Here is an 18,077-nt window from a genome sequence, read left to right as displayed (position 1 = left end):
AAGCTTCCATTTCTTCTTGTCGCGCCTGGCTCGTAGCTCAGAATCTCAAATCGCTCAAATGGGACGTGACTCGTTGATTGCGCGCTGGAAAGGGTGATTGGGTCCTCCGAGAGTCACAAGGCGTTCTAGATGATATAATGAGGTACGGTGCTTCAAAACAAACTACGCTGGATGGGCAGTGCGTGATGGCACTGCCAATGTCTGAATCACACACACCAAAAACTAGACTGCACTTTTAATCTAAATTTCAGGTTTTCCTCCTCGTGTTGTGTTGTGTTGTATATTGGCTCAGATATTTCGGCCATCAGTTGCTTCCATTCACAGACGCTCTTCATCCGCCCACATCATTCAAACCAGCGTGTCATTGCACAGGAGCAATAGTAAATATACATTTGAAATCTTCATTTTTAAATGCCGTATTACTTATCTATTTATTTATTTAAATTAGCTGTGAAAGCATCTCCTTCAAACAACTGTATTTATTTAAGTTTCTTGCCAAAAACTCAATTTTACAAGATTACATTTGAAGGCATCATGATAGCTTTATAAATGACCTTTAACCGCTACTCATTTTTACAGAACAGAGCTTGAACGCATCAAAATGTAACTCAATGCAACCTCCTTTAACGTTAGCCTTAGCTCCGTTATTTAGCCGAGCAGGACTGTGCTGCCTGCCGGCTGCTAACAGCTAATGTTAACTAGCTGCTAACAGCTAACGTTAACTAGCTGCCCATTCTACCGATTTCAACACGGATTTGTTGTTCAATTCGATCAGCACAACACGCGCCCTGTACTTGGTGTTGCTAGGGTCAAACCAAGTCCAGAAACTTGAACACGAGCGCAGAGAAAGTTGTTCTATTTTCAGTCATGCGTCTGATTTTCTCTCGATGGAGGTCCGATTCTGTTTGTGTGTCAAAGATAAAGATAACCACATCAGAGCCGAGCTGTACTCTAACTTAGTTTATATGTTGTACCTCCAATGCGGCTTTTATTTTTGTGTTCGACCTGTGTGTGTCTGCTTATTAGTGCCAGGTGTAAGCAACCGTTGCTTTTCTTAAGACTCCTCATCTCACCCTCCCTTCTTCTCAATTACGGAGGTTTGCCGCCGTGTTTCTCTTGCCCCATGCCGGTCTGCTCTGAGAGAGCGAGAGCTGGGAACGCTTGCGGGGGGAATGGAAGAATTGCTGAGAGGGATGAAGAAAAGAAACAAAAAAACAGCGAGGACGGACAAACCCAGAAATCGGCTCAAACCAAAGAAAATATTGTCGTTGAAATTTAGGCCAAGAGGCGTGCGGAGTATTCGGAGGAAGGAGGACGCCCATGTGGTGGCCATGTGTTCCCAGCAGATCGCCGTAAGGGGTGTTCAACGGGACGGCCCGTGACGTCATTTCCCGACCAGCCTCAGTTTGAAAACGGCCTGCTGTTAATACCGAGACGGGTCGGAGGAATGCTACGGCACCGTTGGCCAAAGAAAAGCCTGGCTGAGGGGAAGAGCAGCGCGGGCACTTCAGGTCGAGACCTCCGAGGTCCGCTGCAGCCTGAAGGTTGTGACCTTGGCTCAACTGTTGGCGCTTCATGTTACCGTCTCACTCACACGCACACTCACACACACACACACACACACACACACACACAGCATTTACAATACAGACTACTTTAGCTCCTCACTTCCTGTCCACAGAGAGGCACTTTGTGGTTCGGGTTAGAGTCCCTTCACTCTAATCAAACTCACAAAAAACACATTTGTCTCGTGGTGTTCAGTCATACAGATACTTTAGCTTTCTTTCATGCTTGTGAAGTTGTAACCTCTACACACACTCGGTATATTTCAAGATGACTATTTATGCTTTAGAAAGTAGTTCCAGCAAGGTCTGCCTCCTCCACTGCATTGGACAGTATACGTTTCATATGTTGCCATCACATAACATACCTCCATTGCGTGACCCTTTTAGGTTGTTTTTTTGTGATTTGGATAAACACACCCAGAAGTTGCATGTAGGTGCGTCCACTTTGTTATTTTTGGAATATCAGTCCAACGTCGTTCGTATTGTACAATTTCATTGCATCGTATTTGTTAAATTCAAAGATTGTGCATTTGCAACCGTCGTCTCGTCACAGGATGGTCACACCGACACAGCGCTGTGATGTTGTTGTGTTGTCAGAGGGAGCGTATTGAAAGTCACTTTCCTGTCCGTCGTCGTCGTGCACAACGCGACGTATGCCGTGAAAAAACGAAGTACGATTCGTTCGGCGAGTTTGTTCTCGAAACAAAATTTGACTCATTGACCAGATTTTCTTATAGGAGTGGACACAACCTAATGTGACAGCGGGGCGGGTTTCATCATCCCACCTTTTCATCTAGAATTGATGCTTCGCAGCTCTACTTTTATTTTTAAGGGCTGGCATTTTAAATAGATTTCCAAGCAGAGTCTTTTTAGTTCCCCCACACTGTCTCGCAAGTAGGCCACGGATTGATTGAAACAGAGGCATAGGCAAAGCAGAGAGAGGAGGTGGAACTGAACTGAGCGAGTGAAAGTGCCAGAGGAGGCGGAGGAGGAGAGGCTGGGGAGGGTTTGGGTTTATTTTATACCTTTCTGCCAGTATAACCCCCCTTTTTCTAATTAAACTGCAAATTAACTTTCCGCAACTACAGATATAGACTCTGCTCTCCCTCCCTTCCCTTCCGCTATTAGACTGTCTCTCCGGGGGGGCCCCCCCCCAACATCTGTTCATCAGAGACGGGGTCAACCTAAATCCGAGTGCTCCAGAAAGCCCCGGTTGAATTGCTACAGGAGCGAGCTGCTGTTGCTCTTCCGCTCCACGTGGAGTTGATCTAGGACACCTATCCCCCAGATGAGTGACTCCAAAGACTTGTTTGTTAAAACTGTCGGCACTGCGGTTTAATTGCCTCATTTCCACGGTCACCCCTCCTGTCACCCCCTGCTGCAGGAGTCCACTTTGATTTCTTTAAAGAGATTCAATTCATCGCACCCCGTGAGTGTCTTGTGTGACACACAGGAAACCTTTGAAAAATCAGAGCGCAGCTAACGGCGGTCCTGGGAGAAGGGACCAATGGAAAAAAAGCTAAAAATATCCGCGCGATTCGTCAAGGGCTATGATTTTACTGGATGGTACCGTCACTGGGATCCCAGAGACACGCACAGAAACGTATTCGGGTGCGCCATCTGCCACCAACGGCGTCGAGTCTGACCTGTCGATGCAGACTTGTGACTGCGTGTGACCATTAACAGGAGTACCAGGATGGTCAGGTGGCAACTCTCCTGGTCTGAACCTTTCTGTTCCTCTGTCTCCGTCTCGCTCTCATTTTCTCTTCCTCCATCCATGTGACTAATGACAAGGTCCAGTGCTTATGTCCTTATATAGACCTGTGCTCTGATCTGTCTGAGGCTGGGACCGCGGTGCACACACACACACACACATACTTGGTAAGTCTTGAGGCATTTAGGTGCCCCTGCACGTGTCAATTTATACCACGTATAAGATCTTAATCAGGTTCTTCACAGGAGCAATTTGTAATTTCTTTTTTCGAAAACACATTTCTGCCATTAATTTCTACCTTGATGATAAAAAAAAAAAATAGTTCATTTTGGGGAGCCCACTTAAGGCGGGGACACTCGCTGGCGAGCCAATTATGAATAGGATTTGGGCGTGATGACCAATCGGGAGTTGCATCTTGTCCGTTGCAGTCTGGGCCAAATGGTGTTAACAGTCAGCAGATAAAATCATATAGTGAATGACATGTAAAGATTATTATCATAAGTCTAGCAGGACATCGTACTTTATCACTAGCCTCTCGACTGTCTTTTGGAACTGGTAGCCATTTTTAATTAGCTACAATGTCGTTAAATTTCTAAAATATCGAAATCAACAATTAATCGTTGTGATGTGTCTGTTACACCCCCTCTGTCCAAGCTTTAGATGAGTCGGACTCTTTGGGTCGGCGATGTCTTACACCAATGAATTGGAGATCACCTGTTTATCAGGTTGATGTTGCCACTGACTTTACATCGTTATTCAAACTACAGTGAGACATTTTGAAGAGGTATCGACGTCGGTCACCTAGGTAGACGTATCGGATCCTTTTCATCTGAAGAGAGGTGATTGTGATCCTGAAAAACTCTCAAGCCGTCATCACACTTTATTTACATTCAAGGACAAATACGTCTTATTTGAAGTTACACCCTTTCATCTTCAACTACATCATGTGTGCAAGTGCAACATCGGAGTGAAAGCTAGCATTGTTAACATATCGTCAAAATTATTTTTAGAAACGGTTGTCATGGCGACGATGTATTTGGTTTACATTGTATTACATTGGGGCTTTGCTACAGATACCCACAGAGCCCGCACATCCCTTGTGTAATCTTATTATAGACTAGTTTTGTTAAGACAAACTTTCCAACACACGCACACAGAGCAGTTCATCAGACCTAGTTATCGACATAGGGAGATCTCTCCTTAAATGGTAGACTGCCCAGGGCCCTGTCTCCGTTTCCACTGCACAAATTAGAGTCCAGGTCTACGGGATAGCCTTTTAAAGTGGGAGAGGGGGAGAGAGAGAGCAAGCAAAAGAAGGGGAGACAAGGGTAGAGGGTTGGCGGTGCCCTGGAGAGCGTGATTCGTGACACCGAGGGAAAGATGCTGTAATTGGAGGAAGGCAACTTCCTGTCAGTGGATGCATGGAGAACAACACGTGGTTGTACATATATTAGATAGATGTGCGAGTGTGTATATACATATAACTCCAATACTCCGGAGAAATCCTTCATTGTTTGTCCGAGTTTAGACGATGACGACTACGTCACTAACATCTCGCCTTTCTTCTCTTTCCAGCCCGAAAATCTACAGAAGACATGGCTGAGGGAGTTTTACCAGGTAAGTGACGCAGCGCCCAGCCCGAAAATATGCAACGATGTCAGTCCAACCTGTTACATATTGGGGTCTGTCTCGTGATGCTCCACACGGCCAGTTCCCAGGTGCCGAAATGGGAAGCTCCAACTTCAAATGATGGAGTTAAACGCATCGTTTACAGGATGTCGTGTTTGCTCCTGGAGTGTTTGTCGCTCGGCTCGTAAAACGCTACGGGACATGAACCACTGCAGGACACTCCTGGCTGTATAGACTGTATCGCAACGTCCTGATGCAAACCTTAAAATAAATGGTTGTTAACGCTTTTAAACATGTAATGTGTAAATTGAAAAGTCATTTTTTGAATTTAATATGCCGGAATGTAATTAATATGTGGCACCGGAATATTATTTCACTTTTTCTTTTTTCTAAATGCACACAAATTGAGAATATGCTGAAGGGACAATCCAGACTTAAAGGTGCAACGAGTGTAATGCCTGGCCACATTCTCTCCAAACAAATAACTTTTCACCTCCTGCCACCCTCCTCCGCACCGATCGACACCTTTTCAGGCCGTCTACTCGACTAATCTACAGTGACTCACTATCACAGTGGTGCTCAACCTTTTTTGGCCCTCTATCAATGCAAATAGAGGCTAATTGTCTCTCCTGAATATTCGTGGTGATTATTATTCTCTGTCGTATCACTAAAGGAAGCATGTAATTGAGTGCAAAATAACAGATGTGATTAGACTGGACAGTTGGAATAAGATTATTAGTTTCTCAGGGAGCTAATATTAATTTTAATGCACGTTCAAAACACATCCTGCATTTCTGTGTTCTCTGGGAAGTTGTAATATTTAGAGAAAAATAGTTGTAATGTTACGAGAATAAAGTCACGATATTCCACGAATAGAATCTACGTGCCCTAAAGTGTGCTGTGCATTATGTTCTTGCTCTGCACTCTGCTGGCAAAGGTAGTGTTCCTTTCAGACCGTCTGACAGACTATTGGGACTCTCTGTTTATAAAAGCGGCTGTGCGCTGCTCTTAATCGGAGGAGGAAAACCGAAACCACTCCTGATCGGGCGTAAATCTCACCCCTGTGTGGCTTTTTGTACATGCAGTTGTTAACTTCACTCACTTCTCCAAGTCTCAGCTCTGTGCGTTGTGTGGTAGTTATACGGTTTGCAGAGATGCATGCCCGTCAGATAAGAGCCCACGTTCCCGGTCGGAAAGGAGAAACACAAACTACTATTCTGAAAGACTTGGATGTCAACAGGATTTTAGATATGCACACATATCACACTGCCAACCTTTCGAAGGAATGAAAGCCAGCTCGTTAATCAGAAGATGCAAAGCTGGAATATTACTGGGATGTTCATATGCTTTCCATGGATCGTGGTTATATCTGGACCGTGGTCGGGCCTCCTGCCATGGCCCTGCTGACACCCACCGCTACTATCATTATTATTATTAGTCACATCACTATTACCGATACCATTCCTGCTTTTCTTATCATTATTATTCTATTATGTCCACTGCTGCTGTTATTATTAGCAGTCATCATTTTCCCATCATTATTCTGCTTACTACTCTCACTATATGAGTCATTTATGTCATGGCACAGTGGATGTAGTATGGGCTCAGGCCCGGCACGTGTTTGTCATGGGACCGTGAACGCAAACCTTGAGGCTGGTGCACATGACTTTTCTTATTCAGTTGAAGCTCTGTAGATTAAGTCAAGTGAAGGCATGTGCTTCCTCTTGCTACCAAAATCTAGTCGTAAACTGTGATGCACTTACTTTCTGATTATAGTTTCAATGCATTGTTTTAAACATTTTTTTTTTGTGTATTTATATTTTTTCATAATAAACTGATTCAGTCTTTTAAAAACCGAATCTTGCAGACTAACGTTGGGTTAGTCCGCCGTAATCTTATTCACCTTACTCTCACCCCTCTGAACGCACAGTTTTTTTCAGAAGGCAAAAGCTCGAGCTCAGTCATGTTTCGTATCTTACCTTTTCATCTGCATAGGAACCCCAGACTAACCACAACTCTTTCCACTGGGGTGAGGGAAGTGAGGAAGCTAGAGCTCTCAACTGCTGTCTGAAAGCGACAGACACACGCACTGTTGTGCTATGATAACCAAAGTCTTTCTACACAACTCTGGTGTGGTTGTGTGTTGGAAAAAGGTAAATTCAGACTGCTAATACATTCTGCAAGGTTTTTTCATTAAAGTGCGCACATATTGGAGCAGTTCAAATTGAAAAGAAATGCATACTCATGCGTTTGTTCCGATAGTATTTTACAAAAAGAAGAAAATTAGAGTTTAATTTCTTCTGATTTTGTGTAATGTGGGGTGAACACAACACTGTGAGTGAGGGGGAGCTGCCGATGACTCGGCAAGTGTTGAATTACCATGAACAAAAAGTATTATCCAGTGGGATGATCAGCCCTAACGTTAGCGAGCTAAGCTATATAGCTTCGACTTCCTGAGCTAGCTAGCCTAACTTAGCTTGCTAGGTTCCACTTTCCCGAGTGTAATATAAACATAGTAGCATATGTTGAATGTTGTAAATGCTAAATGTGCTCATGCTAAGTGTGCTAGTTGAAAAGGGCCAAATAACAATTCCTCAGTGTTTTTAGGCTCCAGGACTGTAACATTCTCCAGCAAATGTCAGTAAACCGCTGCATTGGGAAATGCCCACCCAGAGGCCTGAAGCGCTGTTTCCACAATTGTATCCCCTTTAGAAAAAAAAAAGTCTTCACAAAAGTGTTATTATAGTTTTCATTTCCTTACACAGAAAGTGAGAAGAATTCAAATGTCAGTCCACCAATGTCACCTCACCAGTCAAAGTCAAACATGGCAGCACTTTAGAAATGAACAGAGGGGAATGACACAAAAAAGAAAGCCTGAATTCATACAAAACAAGACACCCAAGGAGAGACGGAATGAAATTAGCTGTTTCCCCGAATTCATCAGCGTGGACGAGCAATCCTCAGAGCGTTACTCAGCGCCGCTGTCAGGCTAAATAGCCCCGTATTGATTTGTGCGTCGGTGATAGCGGCGTGCCAGTGCCAACCAAGGGGCATTAGAGCCATGAATGTCTGTAGCCTGATGATGTAGCGGCCATGTCTCGGCGGGCCAAACGGGACCAGGATTCCACTTGAGGTTCACATGCGGTCAACTACACCAAGTTAGTTTTTTCATTTTTTTTCCAAAAGGCAGTATAAATCCATAATTTTCACTCTAAAACAAAGCGCTTGGGGTGATTTCCTCATCAGGAAGCTGTTTGACTTACAGCACCTTTTCCAGCTGCAGCCTCATCGTGATCAAGTATCCTGGAGTAACTGCATGTGACCCAGACATTCATTTTCCAGTGACACCACACCCACTGAACATGGGAGCTTATTGGCGAATGAATTTATAGCTGTGCAGTGTAGTAAGAACTGCTGAAGGGGAAATGTTCAGTGAAAGGTAATGCAATGAAAGATAAAAATAACACTTCCGTGGGCATAGCTGGTATACATTACACGGTACCAGTGAGGTAAGGATGCGCTGTACAAACATCCAGTGGACTTGGATTCACTCTGACAGAGAGGGGTTCTATTTCTAGGATGTTACGTTGTCCTGTTTCTCTACAATTCATTCATAATGTATTCAGTTTTTTTTTTTGGAGGAAATGTGTTTCTGTGAGCAAACACACTTTTTTAAGTGTTCCTTATATAAATGCTGGAGCTTTTCAATGCAGAGAAGTGAGTGATATTTCAGTGCACTCAATCTCTGTGTAAATGCAGGCAGGTCGCATCGATCCTACATGAAGAGTCGCTTTTTGTTTTTGGTGCTCCCGTTGGCTCTTAGTGCCGTTATTTGGGCATTGTTACACATAAAAGTAAAGGATCTTCACTTCTTTTTCACAAGATGATTCATCCTCTGTTTCTGCAACAGTGGTAGGGAACTAACTGTAAAAAACATTGTTAGTTCAGACCAGTATGTAAACATGTAAACCAAGTAAATAAAACGACACCTCAAACCCTTTTGAGAAAAGCTGTCTTCTTTACTTTTCCCAGGAAGCCCCGGTCCATTGGTTGTGACAGAAAATATTCCAGACTCACCCTGAACACACACACACACACACAGCCTGACTGTCATTCTATTCAGCCTCAAGCGTGTGCAAGAATACTTTCTGTCACATAGTCAAATATTGTCGCAAGAACATAACGATTTTTACTTTTAGTCTGAAGAGATGGTATTCAGATGCAAGTACAGAATGTGTCATGTACCTCTGAACAGCTCTGTGGACTCTGTATTTAACTGCAGTGCGTCCGCAGTTGAATGCTCTGTGTCTGTAAACGATTTATCACGTCACATATTTTTCCTCATAAAGCCTGAATACAAATCACACTGATTTAAATGTGATGCAGGACTAATAAAGTAAGAAGCCAGTACTGAATGCATGATTCGGTTCCATGGTAATTGCTAGACCACCAGGTTCCATTAACTAATGCATGGACTAATACATGACCACACCGTCAAAACGTACAGCGACAGGTAGTCCTGAACATTACTGTCCGATTCAAGTCGTGACCTGATGTATCACATCTGCAGAGCCATGGAGTAACGTAGGGAGTTACTCCATGGGGCTTAAATCACAATTTATTAGTTTCGTATTATTATTATTAGTTCTGTATTTTGTCCTATAGTGTCTTCTACAGTGGAGAGAGGAATGTTTATCCGCAGGTCATCTTGTCCTAACCAAGAGCAAGACACACGTTTGGCATGCTGATTGGTAACTTCAAACAAATCTGAGTTGCTTTAGACTCTGTCCAACCAATATAAACAAACAAAAAAAATCTCCCTCAATTGGCTCCGATAGCGATCTCTAAAACTGGTTTGGAACATTCCTTTTTTTTATCTCCCACTTAGTCTCACAACAACTAATCTAAATCACAAAGGGGCCTGATTACGACGAAATGATTTTCACCTCATTTGAGAACGTACAGCTGGTCACGGAAGTCAGAAGACTGCAGGTCTCCGTCAACTTCGCTTCACTCTTCTGTGTAATTACTGCTGACGCTGGCGAGCCAATACATGTCTATTGCCAGGCCATTCCAGCCAGTGTGTTTTGTTGTAAGCACTGAGGTTATTGGATTGTGTGTGTGTGTGTGTGTGTGTGTGTGTGGGTGTGTGTGTGTGTGTGTGTGTGTGGGTGGTGAGAAAGAGGGGAAAGCATGCATAGAGAGAGAGGGGGGGGTGGGGAGGAGAGGTGTGCCCCTGAGCAAACCAGGCAGGCCTGTAGCCTCATGCCAGCTCCGTGCTGCTGACGTCACGGAAAGAGGCATCAGACTCTGAACTCCGACCAGGGCCGTCGACCGGAGAAGAACCACAACAGTCGGCCGCGCCCGCCCTCCACTCACACAATACACTCACTGTTGTCCCCTTCGGTCGGGAACTCTTCCAGAGCTATGATTTGTGTCTCGCTGGAAAAATATGAGCGCATTGTTTGTTTTAATTAAGTACGGTGTCACGGCTTCTGCTTTCAGTTGACCTGGCAACAATCCAAAGGCCGTTTCACACAGAAACAAGTTTGGTCTCACACCCGGTAAATTGAATCGGCACCTATCTAATCACATAGGAGGGAAACATTTTAAGAAAACTTGATGTTCACGGCAACCGCGTGCATTCCAGGCTCAACTGCTGCCAACTTAACCGGCTTGTAAGGAAAGATCTGTCTCTCTCTCCTTTTTTCTTTTTTTTTAATGCGTCAAAGCCAATCATCCCGAAGTTCCACAGCAGCATCCTTGGTAATATTAACAATAAAAGCTGTTAAACTGGCTCTCGCGGAGGTGCGACTGCTGCGAATCGCTTCCAACGAGTCGGTGCCTGCACGTGTCCGTACGTCAGCGGGTGTTCCTGCTAAGTCTGCAGCTTCAGGGAATTCCTTAAAGCAAATACAGATTATTTATTTCTACGACACACCTTGGTCACAGTCCATTGGTGTGTTTGTACCGGCTACTGCAAAACCAGATAACCGTGCTCAACTCTCTTTCTCCTGTTTTGATCAGACTGCACTCTTTGGCAGGTGCAGAGTTTTTTTTTTTAGGTGTGCACCAAGATATTTGTAAATGTAGGTCTCCTTTTCCTGATCTTCATCATTTAGAGGGATCTACCTCTCCATGTTTGCTCTTCGGGGCGTGGAGGAGCAGATATCGCCATCTGGCAGTCAGCACTTACTCATACATGTGAAACAAAGTTTCGTGCTATTACTCATACAGCTTTTCCTTTTATATGCTCTTAAGCGCTGCGAATATTTGAGATGGTAATTACAGAAAAACGCGCAGAAACATCGAGCAGGTTTAGTTACAGTTAAAGGGAGAGTTATTTTTGAAAAAAGAAAATGCGTGTTCTTGATTTTGGGGTGAACTGTCCCTTTAACTACCACTATTTGGGAGGCACATTGTACATGCAGTGACTAAGGCTTTTTTCATCAGTCTTTGCTTCTCGTTTCCTCACTTCTCCTGCCAGTAAGTCCGATCAAATCCCCGGTCTCAGGATACCCCAGTCATTTACACATAAGCAAAGCAGGGCCATTTGCCTGCTCCGCATGTGCGCAATAGACTGGGTTGAATGGGAATCCGGCCTTGCTGCTGCAGTATAAACGGCGCTTTGCATTGCACCGCACTTAATTGAATAATCCCACAGCCAATTTGCATTGGAAACGTCTCTGGGCCGTCACAGGCCAGTGAAATCCCGAAGTCCCACAAATCTTTGCTGTACGTCGGCTCACAAACTCCTCTCATCCCTGTGATTATTTCTCACCTCCAAATAGGACTCAGGACTTCCTGGTTAGTCCTCTTCAAAGACCCTCTCTGTATACTAGAAGGTATCTGGGGCACAGTCCCAAACTAATTTAAGATAAAGATGAAACCGACTATAAAAACACATTATATTCTATATAAGTTGTCAGAACTTGAAATATCAATTATCAGCATTAAAAAAACAGTGTTTGTCTTACAAAGTGAGAAAGTTCTGTTAATATGTGGTCTTTAGTTATGGAAGCATTTTAGAAACGCAATGCATTAGTGATCATTCACTGAGCTCATCAAATGGAGTTCTTTAGAAACATTGTTAGCTTATTAGAACACTTCCCAGCATGCATTGTATTTGGGTGGAAATTCTACGGAAAGCCTTCTTTTTACTCATTTGTCTTCAGTGCTTGAACTGATATTTCAACTACTTTTACTTACACGTTAACGGACACTTCAATTGTATTCATCAGTTACATTTCAACTCACAACTCAAGTGTTCATCCTGCTCTTCACTGACTTTGCAAATACTTTCACCACTTACACATCAACAGACAGTTCGACTGCTTTCACCATTTACACATCAACAGACATTTTGACTGCTTTCTCCATTTACACATCACAGACAGTTTTAATGCTTTCCCCATTTACACATCAACAGACATTTCGACTGCTTTCACCATTTACACATCAACAGACACTTCGACTGCTTTTCCATTAATTGCTTTCTTTTCAATCGGGGTTTAAATCACAAGTTTCATCACAATACAAAACTATATTGATTCTTTGGACGATACCATATTTGCTGATATCTCAATCACAATACGATTTCGATTAGATCCAATTCAGGTGCCTGTTATTGATAAGAGACAATATCATATGCCCATTTAAACCAAAATAGTTACATTTATATCAACTCAGAAAAAGCAACTAAAATATGATTTCAAACTTTCATTGCTGGGATCTTCCAGACAATTCAATGAAAAAAACAATATATTCTTTTTGATAAAAAGAATAATAATAGATATCCTGTTGGTGGTGTGGTTGCTGGTCAAAGATGCTGTGCAGCTTGTCACTAAAATAAGAAAAGCTGGTTCACCTTTAAGAGAGCCTGGGGCTGACCCTTTCACTTGAATCAACAGGTAGCAAGCAAAACACGGGAGCTTGGCTTGGGTCTTGAGGAGTTGTAGCATTTATTTACAGATAAATAAACTGTACACTCGGTGCACTGCTATGTTCACAGCTATAACGTTACCGATGACCTCATACTCCCCGTCACGCTTTGACACTTCAAACCCTGTCAGGTCTTCAGCTTTGAACATAAAACAACTTATACATCTCCTCTAGGTAACAACCATCACTTGTTTTACACAATTGACTACGTTACGACTACGTTATGACTATGTTACGACAGTGTTTACAACTCACCTCACACTTCAACTGATATCTTGTTTCAGTTTGTGCGCTTAATCTGTCACTAATTTCTTCAGGAATTCCCTTTTACTGAAACTTCCTGGCTCATTTATCACGTACGCTTTGACTGACAGTTCAACTCCTTTCAGCACTTCACTTCAACTGATGCTTAACTCACTGCTTACACTTTAGTTGGCACTTCTCACCTCTACACTTCTAACACTCCTTGTAGTGTTTTTTTTATCATAGGCTTCCACTCCGAGTACAACTTCACAACATTTTCAGCAGCGAACACACTTACAGTTTATTCACAAATGAAATGAGCCTTTTCTAGTTTGAGAAATGATACAGTTTGTTTGTTTTTGTTATTTCGCATGACGTGTCTCATGACCTTCTCTCTGATCGACAATAAAACCACAACATGATGATACGTAACCAGGAGACATAACTCCTTCCTTGGAATCTCAAATGTTAAGAATCAGGTCATGGTAAGAGAGAGAGGGAGGATGAGAGGACGCATCTCCATCTGAAACAGCGTCTGACATCCTGGTGAGGTTGAGAAACGGTCCCATATGGCAGCACTCACTCTGTTCGTCATGTCAGCACAACCAGACAGGCTTTTTAAAATTTTATTTCCTTAGCACTGCCATGGCAACTGTCCCAGTCTGAGGGCTGTTTAGAGAGGCCACTACTGTTGTCGCCCGTCGTAAAATCACGCTTTATGGATCCGATATTTGCCATGTCAATATTTCGGTCCCTGCGCGACTCAAAAAGTTAACAGAATCTCTTGTTAACAGTGGTGCCGGTTTTAATTAGACACTGGTCACCGGGCTTGCTCTTCGCCAGAGTAAAGTAAGGTCACCGGTTGATGCTGTTTGGATTTGGGCTGATAGCACTGGCCATTCTACTAATGAAATGTACCTCCTGGATGCTGTCTGTTTGCCAAGGTAGCCCTGAATTTACAGCCTGGAAAGATAAATAGAATGCAGTCGATTAACGCAGGCACGTGCACACACACGTCCCACTAACGTCTGACATTAGTTGCAGGCTCCTTGAGAGTGTGACCTTTTCCACTGTGAGTTGATAGGTCCACTAATCTCGCCCAAGTTTAAGCCGCTGTAGGTCCCCGGCTCTTTGGGTCGCCAGGCTAAGTGACAAGCCATAGGTTGATGGAAAATCCATAGTGTTATTGCCATACATTACTTTTTATTTGATTGAACCGCGCATGTGAGCGCAATGCAGCGGCCGAGGTGGAGGTGCCAGCCCGAGTAGCTGGGTGCTCCACTCGGGCCCTGGGACCATTTGTCGCCCCACCCCCCTCCTCCTCCCCCTCGTGACATTGATGTATGCGTCTCTCTCTGCCTACCGTCCACGCGGCCCGGCCTCCTGTGTGAGTGCTCGTGAGTGCTGTAAATCACTCCGTGGTATTGATTTTTCCATTTGAGGTCAGCCGCCCCAAACACCTCTGACAGGGTGCTCACAAACACCTTCGCTGCGCGCGCGAGGGGAAAAAAGGCTGAAGGAGGGTAACGCGAGGTCACGTGACTCACGTAAGCTCTTTTTTTTCTCTCCTCTACAACAGCCTGTATTTGCCCACATTCTAATAACCGCGTCCTGACATATTCCCGCGGTATCGGGAGCGATGTGTTGAGCGCGAGCACGCCGGTGTACACGCACGCTGTGCTGCCCCCCCTCTCTGGTGGATGGAAGAAGGAGGCCGACTCTCGGAACAAGCTCACTAAGTGCCTTATGCCTACATTAGCGAGGCACTTTGTCTTGTGTAAATACGGTAGCATGTCACAGAGTTGAGTTGTCGGGGCCCAGGGTCCGCGCTCGTTTAGGTTTCACCCTCGACCGAACGGCCTGAGATTTGTGTATTATGAGCACACGGGCTTGCCGTAGCGTCGTTCTCAACTGCTGTGGCTGCACTTGCACTGTAAAATAAAAGTACAGTAGCACTGTTAGGCTCTTTTTAACGTGTGTGTGTGTGTGTGTGTGTGTGTGTGTGTGTGTGTGTGTGTGTGCGTGTGTGTGTGTGTGTGTGTGTCCCCTCTCTTCCATTACAGACGGTACAGTCGCACAAGCCGCACTTCTTGGCGGTGCACTGCCAGGAGGTGGGCGGGAAGAACTACGAGGCATCCATGTCCCACGTGGACTGTTTTGTCAAGTAAGTATTGCGCTCCCGGTGTGCCTAATTGTTGTGATTGTAATGGTAAGTAGATGAAGAAACATCCCCCCCTCCATGTGGTACATGCAGGGGTAGTTTAAAACCCGGCGGACTGCTCCCCCCACTGGTCGCATCACGGATGTACGTCACAGGCAGATACTACAAGCAAAAACACTGCTTTTCATGCACCGGTCTATTATGGGGGTATTTTGCCTCTATATAACATGTCTTCTTTCAGACTAGAGGAAAGAAAACATCCACAATACACCTTTAGGTGTTTCAATTTATTTTATTATGTATATATTTTTTAATTTGTGTATTTAAGACATTTACCAAAACTTAACATTAGATGATGTCTCATTTGCATATTTAAACGTACCATTTCAGAAAACATGTAGAAAACAAGGCGACTGTGGCTCAGTGGTAGAGCAGGGTCGTCCTTCAATCAGAGGATCGGTGGTTCGATCCCCGGCTCTGCTAGTCCATACTAAGACTGAAGTATGAATGTTAGTTAGTCCTGATGGGCCGGTGGCCCCTTGCATGGTAGCTCCTGTCATCAGTGTATGAATGGGTGAATGACGACATGTAGTGTTAAAGCGGAAGACTAGAAAAGCGCTATACAAGTACAGTCCATTTACCGATATACCAATACAAAGATTAATTGTAATCAACCGGGGAAGTTTCATGGTGATATCTATTAGTTAGAACAGTTCACCCGATTCACCTGTAGTGTCTTGAAATGGATCTAATTTTACAATCCATATCTTTAAAGGTGTTTTCTCTAAATAGTTTTTTCTCAGGCTCTGAGCCAGCAGCACTTACATCACCAAACTTTCCAATTTCTTTCCTATCTATATTCTGAAGGTTAGCACAGAGGGGTTTGTTCATATAGCATTCATAGCCTGATTCATACAACATTTTGTTCCTGTTTAATCGCTGTTAAAGGTAATTTGTGATTTATGGAGTGATGCAAAGATCCAAAGTCCTCTCTGTAAAAACCTCAACTAAGTGAAACAAGAATTTTGAACCTAGCTTCATCCAATGTTCAGGTTTTGAAATGTATGCAAATTATCACATATTTGATAAGATAACGCCTCATTTGCATATATAAACATACGATTTCATGCGCATACCTATTCGTTTTTTTCTTACCTGTAGTGATATATCCAGGATATTCTAAACATGGTTCAACTGGAAGGTGCTTCCAGATCTATTGGACATTTCCTTATATATGTGTGTGTGTGCGCTGTCCATCAGAGAGCTGCTGTCCAGTGACGCCATGAGGGAGTACAGCAGAGCCCGCGTCTACCTCGACGAGAACTACAAGTCCCAGGAGCATTTCACGGTAAGCGCCGTCTGATTCGTTGGTGGTGCCTTCACATCCGAGGGGAGATGTGCACGCATGTGTGCTTTACACACATTACATACATTTAGAATAACATGAAAAACAGACAGCAGGCTTTAAACATTGTTCTAAAATATGACTTATAAAGTCATATTTCTACAATTAAACTTTTACGCTAAGTCGTACTTTCAGCCGTGACAGACCCCCACTTCTCTGAATTCTCTAACAAGCAAACATCTCAGTCAGTGACACGCATCATCACACAAGTCATTTTGTGATCGCAGCTCTTAAATTAGCACGCCGCGTTGTGATTTTAGCTCGTGGTTGAAATGGAAACCTTCGCGCGTGAAAAAACGGCCAAAGAAAACGTTGAGCGGTTTGGAATGAGCTCATTTCTAGAAGTCGGCGTGAACTAAGACAGACTACAAACTCATGAGCTGCAGACCTGCAGCTGACGTTGATGCACAGAAAAAGTTCATGTATAAATACTTCACGGGATCTACTCTATTGTGCATAGAGAGGCTTGAACCCAGCTTCACATACCGGCACTGATATTTCCCTCAGTGTGTAGTAACAGCAGATGGCCACGAGGTGGCAGCAGACACTCAGAAACAATGTGGCCGTCAGAGCTTTGGTTGAAACTTTTTAAATGTGGGACTGCTTTTACTTATTGATTATCACGACTTATTAGCAAATCATTGGGTTCCTTAGCATTAGCTTTAGTGTGAATACAGTGAAGGTAATCATCAGAGGAATGGATACACACACACTGGCCTTAGTAATAGAAAGAAAAGTCTCAGTCGATTAGCTGCGTTTTGGTCTCAGTCGACTAAGATTTCTTTCGCCGATCACTCTTTTTTTTTTTTTTTTAAATTGCTTTATTCATGCTGAATGACACATAACAAAAGTTATGAAGTGGTGCTTATGGTCCCACCGTCTTCTGATATATTCACATTATTACATCATCATCTTTATATATTTGTGTCTGCGTCTTCTATTTAACTGACACATGGCTGTGTGAGGAGTGAAACCTCAGTGACGGACCCTTTTCATTCACCCCCTTGTTCCACAGCTGGGTGCATGTCTCGTGTTTGGTCACTTGGTGGAGCCAGACACTCAGAGAGCAGCAGAGCTTCTTCATCTCTGTTCTGCATCATCCACCACTCTAGAGGAAACAGGTTTCATGTCCAACGCTTAATTGGCAGACTACAGGTTTATCACGCCATCATGTCTGCTTTCCCAGGAGATTATGTGGTTTAAAAAAAAAAACCCAAAAAACCTCCACTGTAATAACACACGGGGGGGGGGGAAGAAAAAAGGTCCAGATGAGGACTTCGATCACGGAGTTGCTGGTTCTCCTCCACGCCACGCTGCGCCGCCGCAAACGCTCATAAATCACAGCCACTGCCGAGTCGCACTTGCTCTTTTCAAAAGAATATTACAAACACTGGCCTTTTGAGGGGGGGGGGGGGGGGG

General features: G+C 43.9%; 1 protein-coding gene across 2 annotated transcripts in view; it reads left to right on the top strand.

The window, feature by feature from the left end:
- Positions 1–18,077, top strand: part of inpp5a (inositol polyphosphate-5-phosphatase A) — a 163,110-nt gene that overhangs the window by 43,677 nt on the left and 101,356 nt on the right. For both annotated transcript variants that reach the window (XM_031877122.1, XM_031877130.1), the window contains exons 2-4: positions 4,855–4,896; positions 15,156–15,256; positions 16,514–16,601. In XM_031877122.1, the coding sequence (XP_031732982.1) occupies positions 4,855–4,896; positions 15,156–15,256; positions 16,514–16,601 (231 nt within the window). The remainder of the gene's footprint in view (positions 1–4,854; positions 4,897–15,155; positions 15,257–16,513; positions 16,602–18,077) is intronic.

The sequence above is a fragment of the Anarrhichthys ocellatus genome, unplaced genomic scaffold, assembly GCF_004355925.1.
Source record: "Anarrhichthys ocellatus isolate YVR2014 unplaced genomic scaffold, GSC_Weel_1.0 scaffold3, whole genome shotgun sequence".
Lineage (NCBI taxonomy): Eukaryota > Metazoa > Chordata > Actinopteri > Perciformes > Anarhichadidae > Anarrhichthys > Anarrhichthys ocellatus.
The sequence above is the reverse complement of the archived record's forward strand: the minus strand, read 5'-3'. Positions and strand labels throughout refer to the sequence as shown.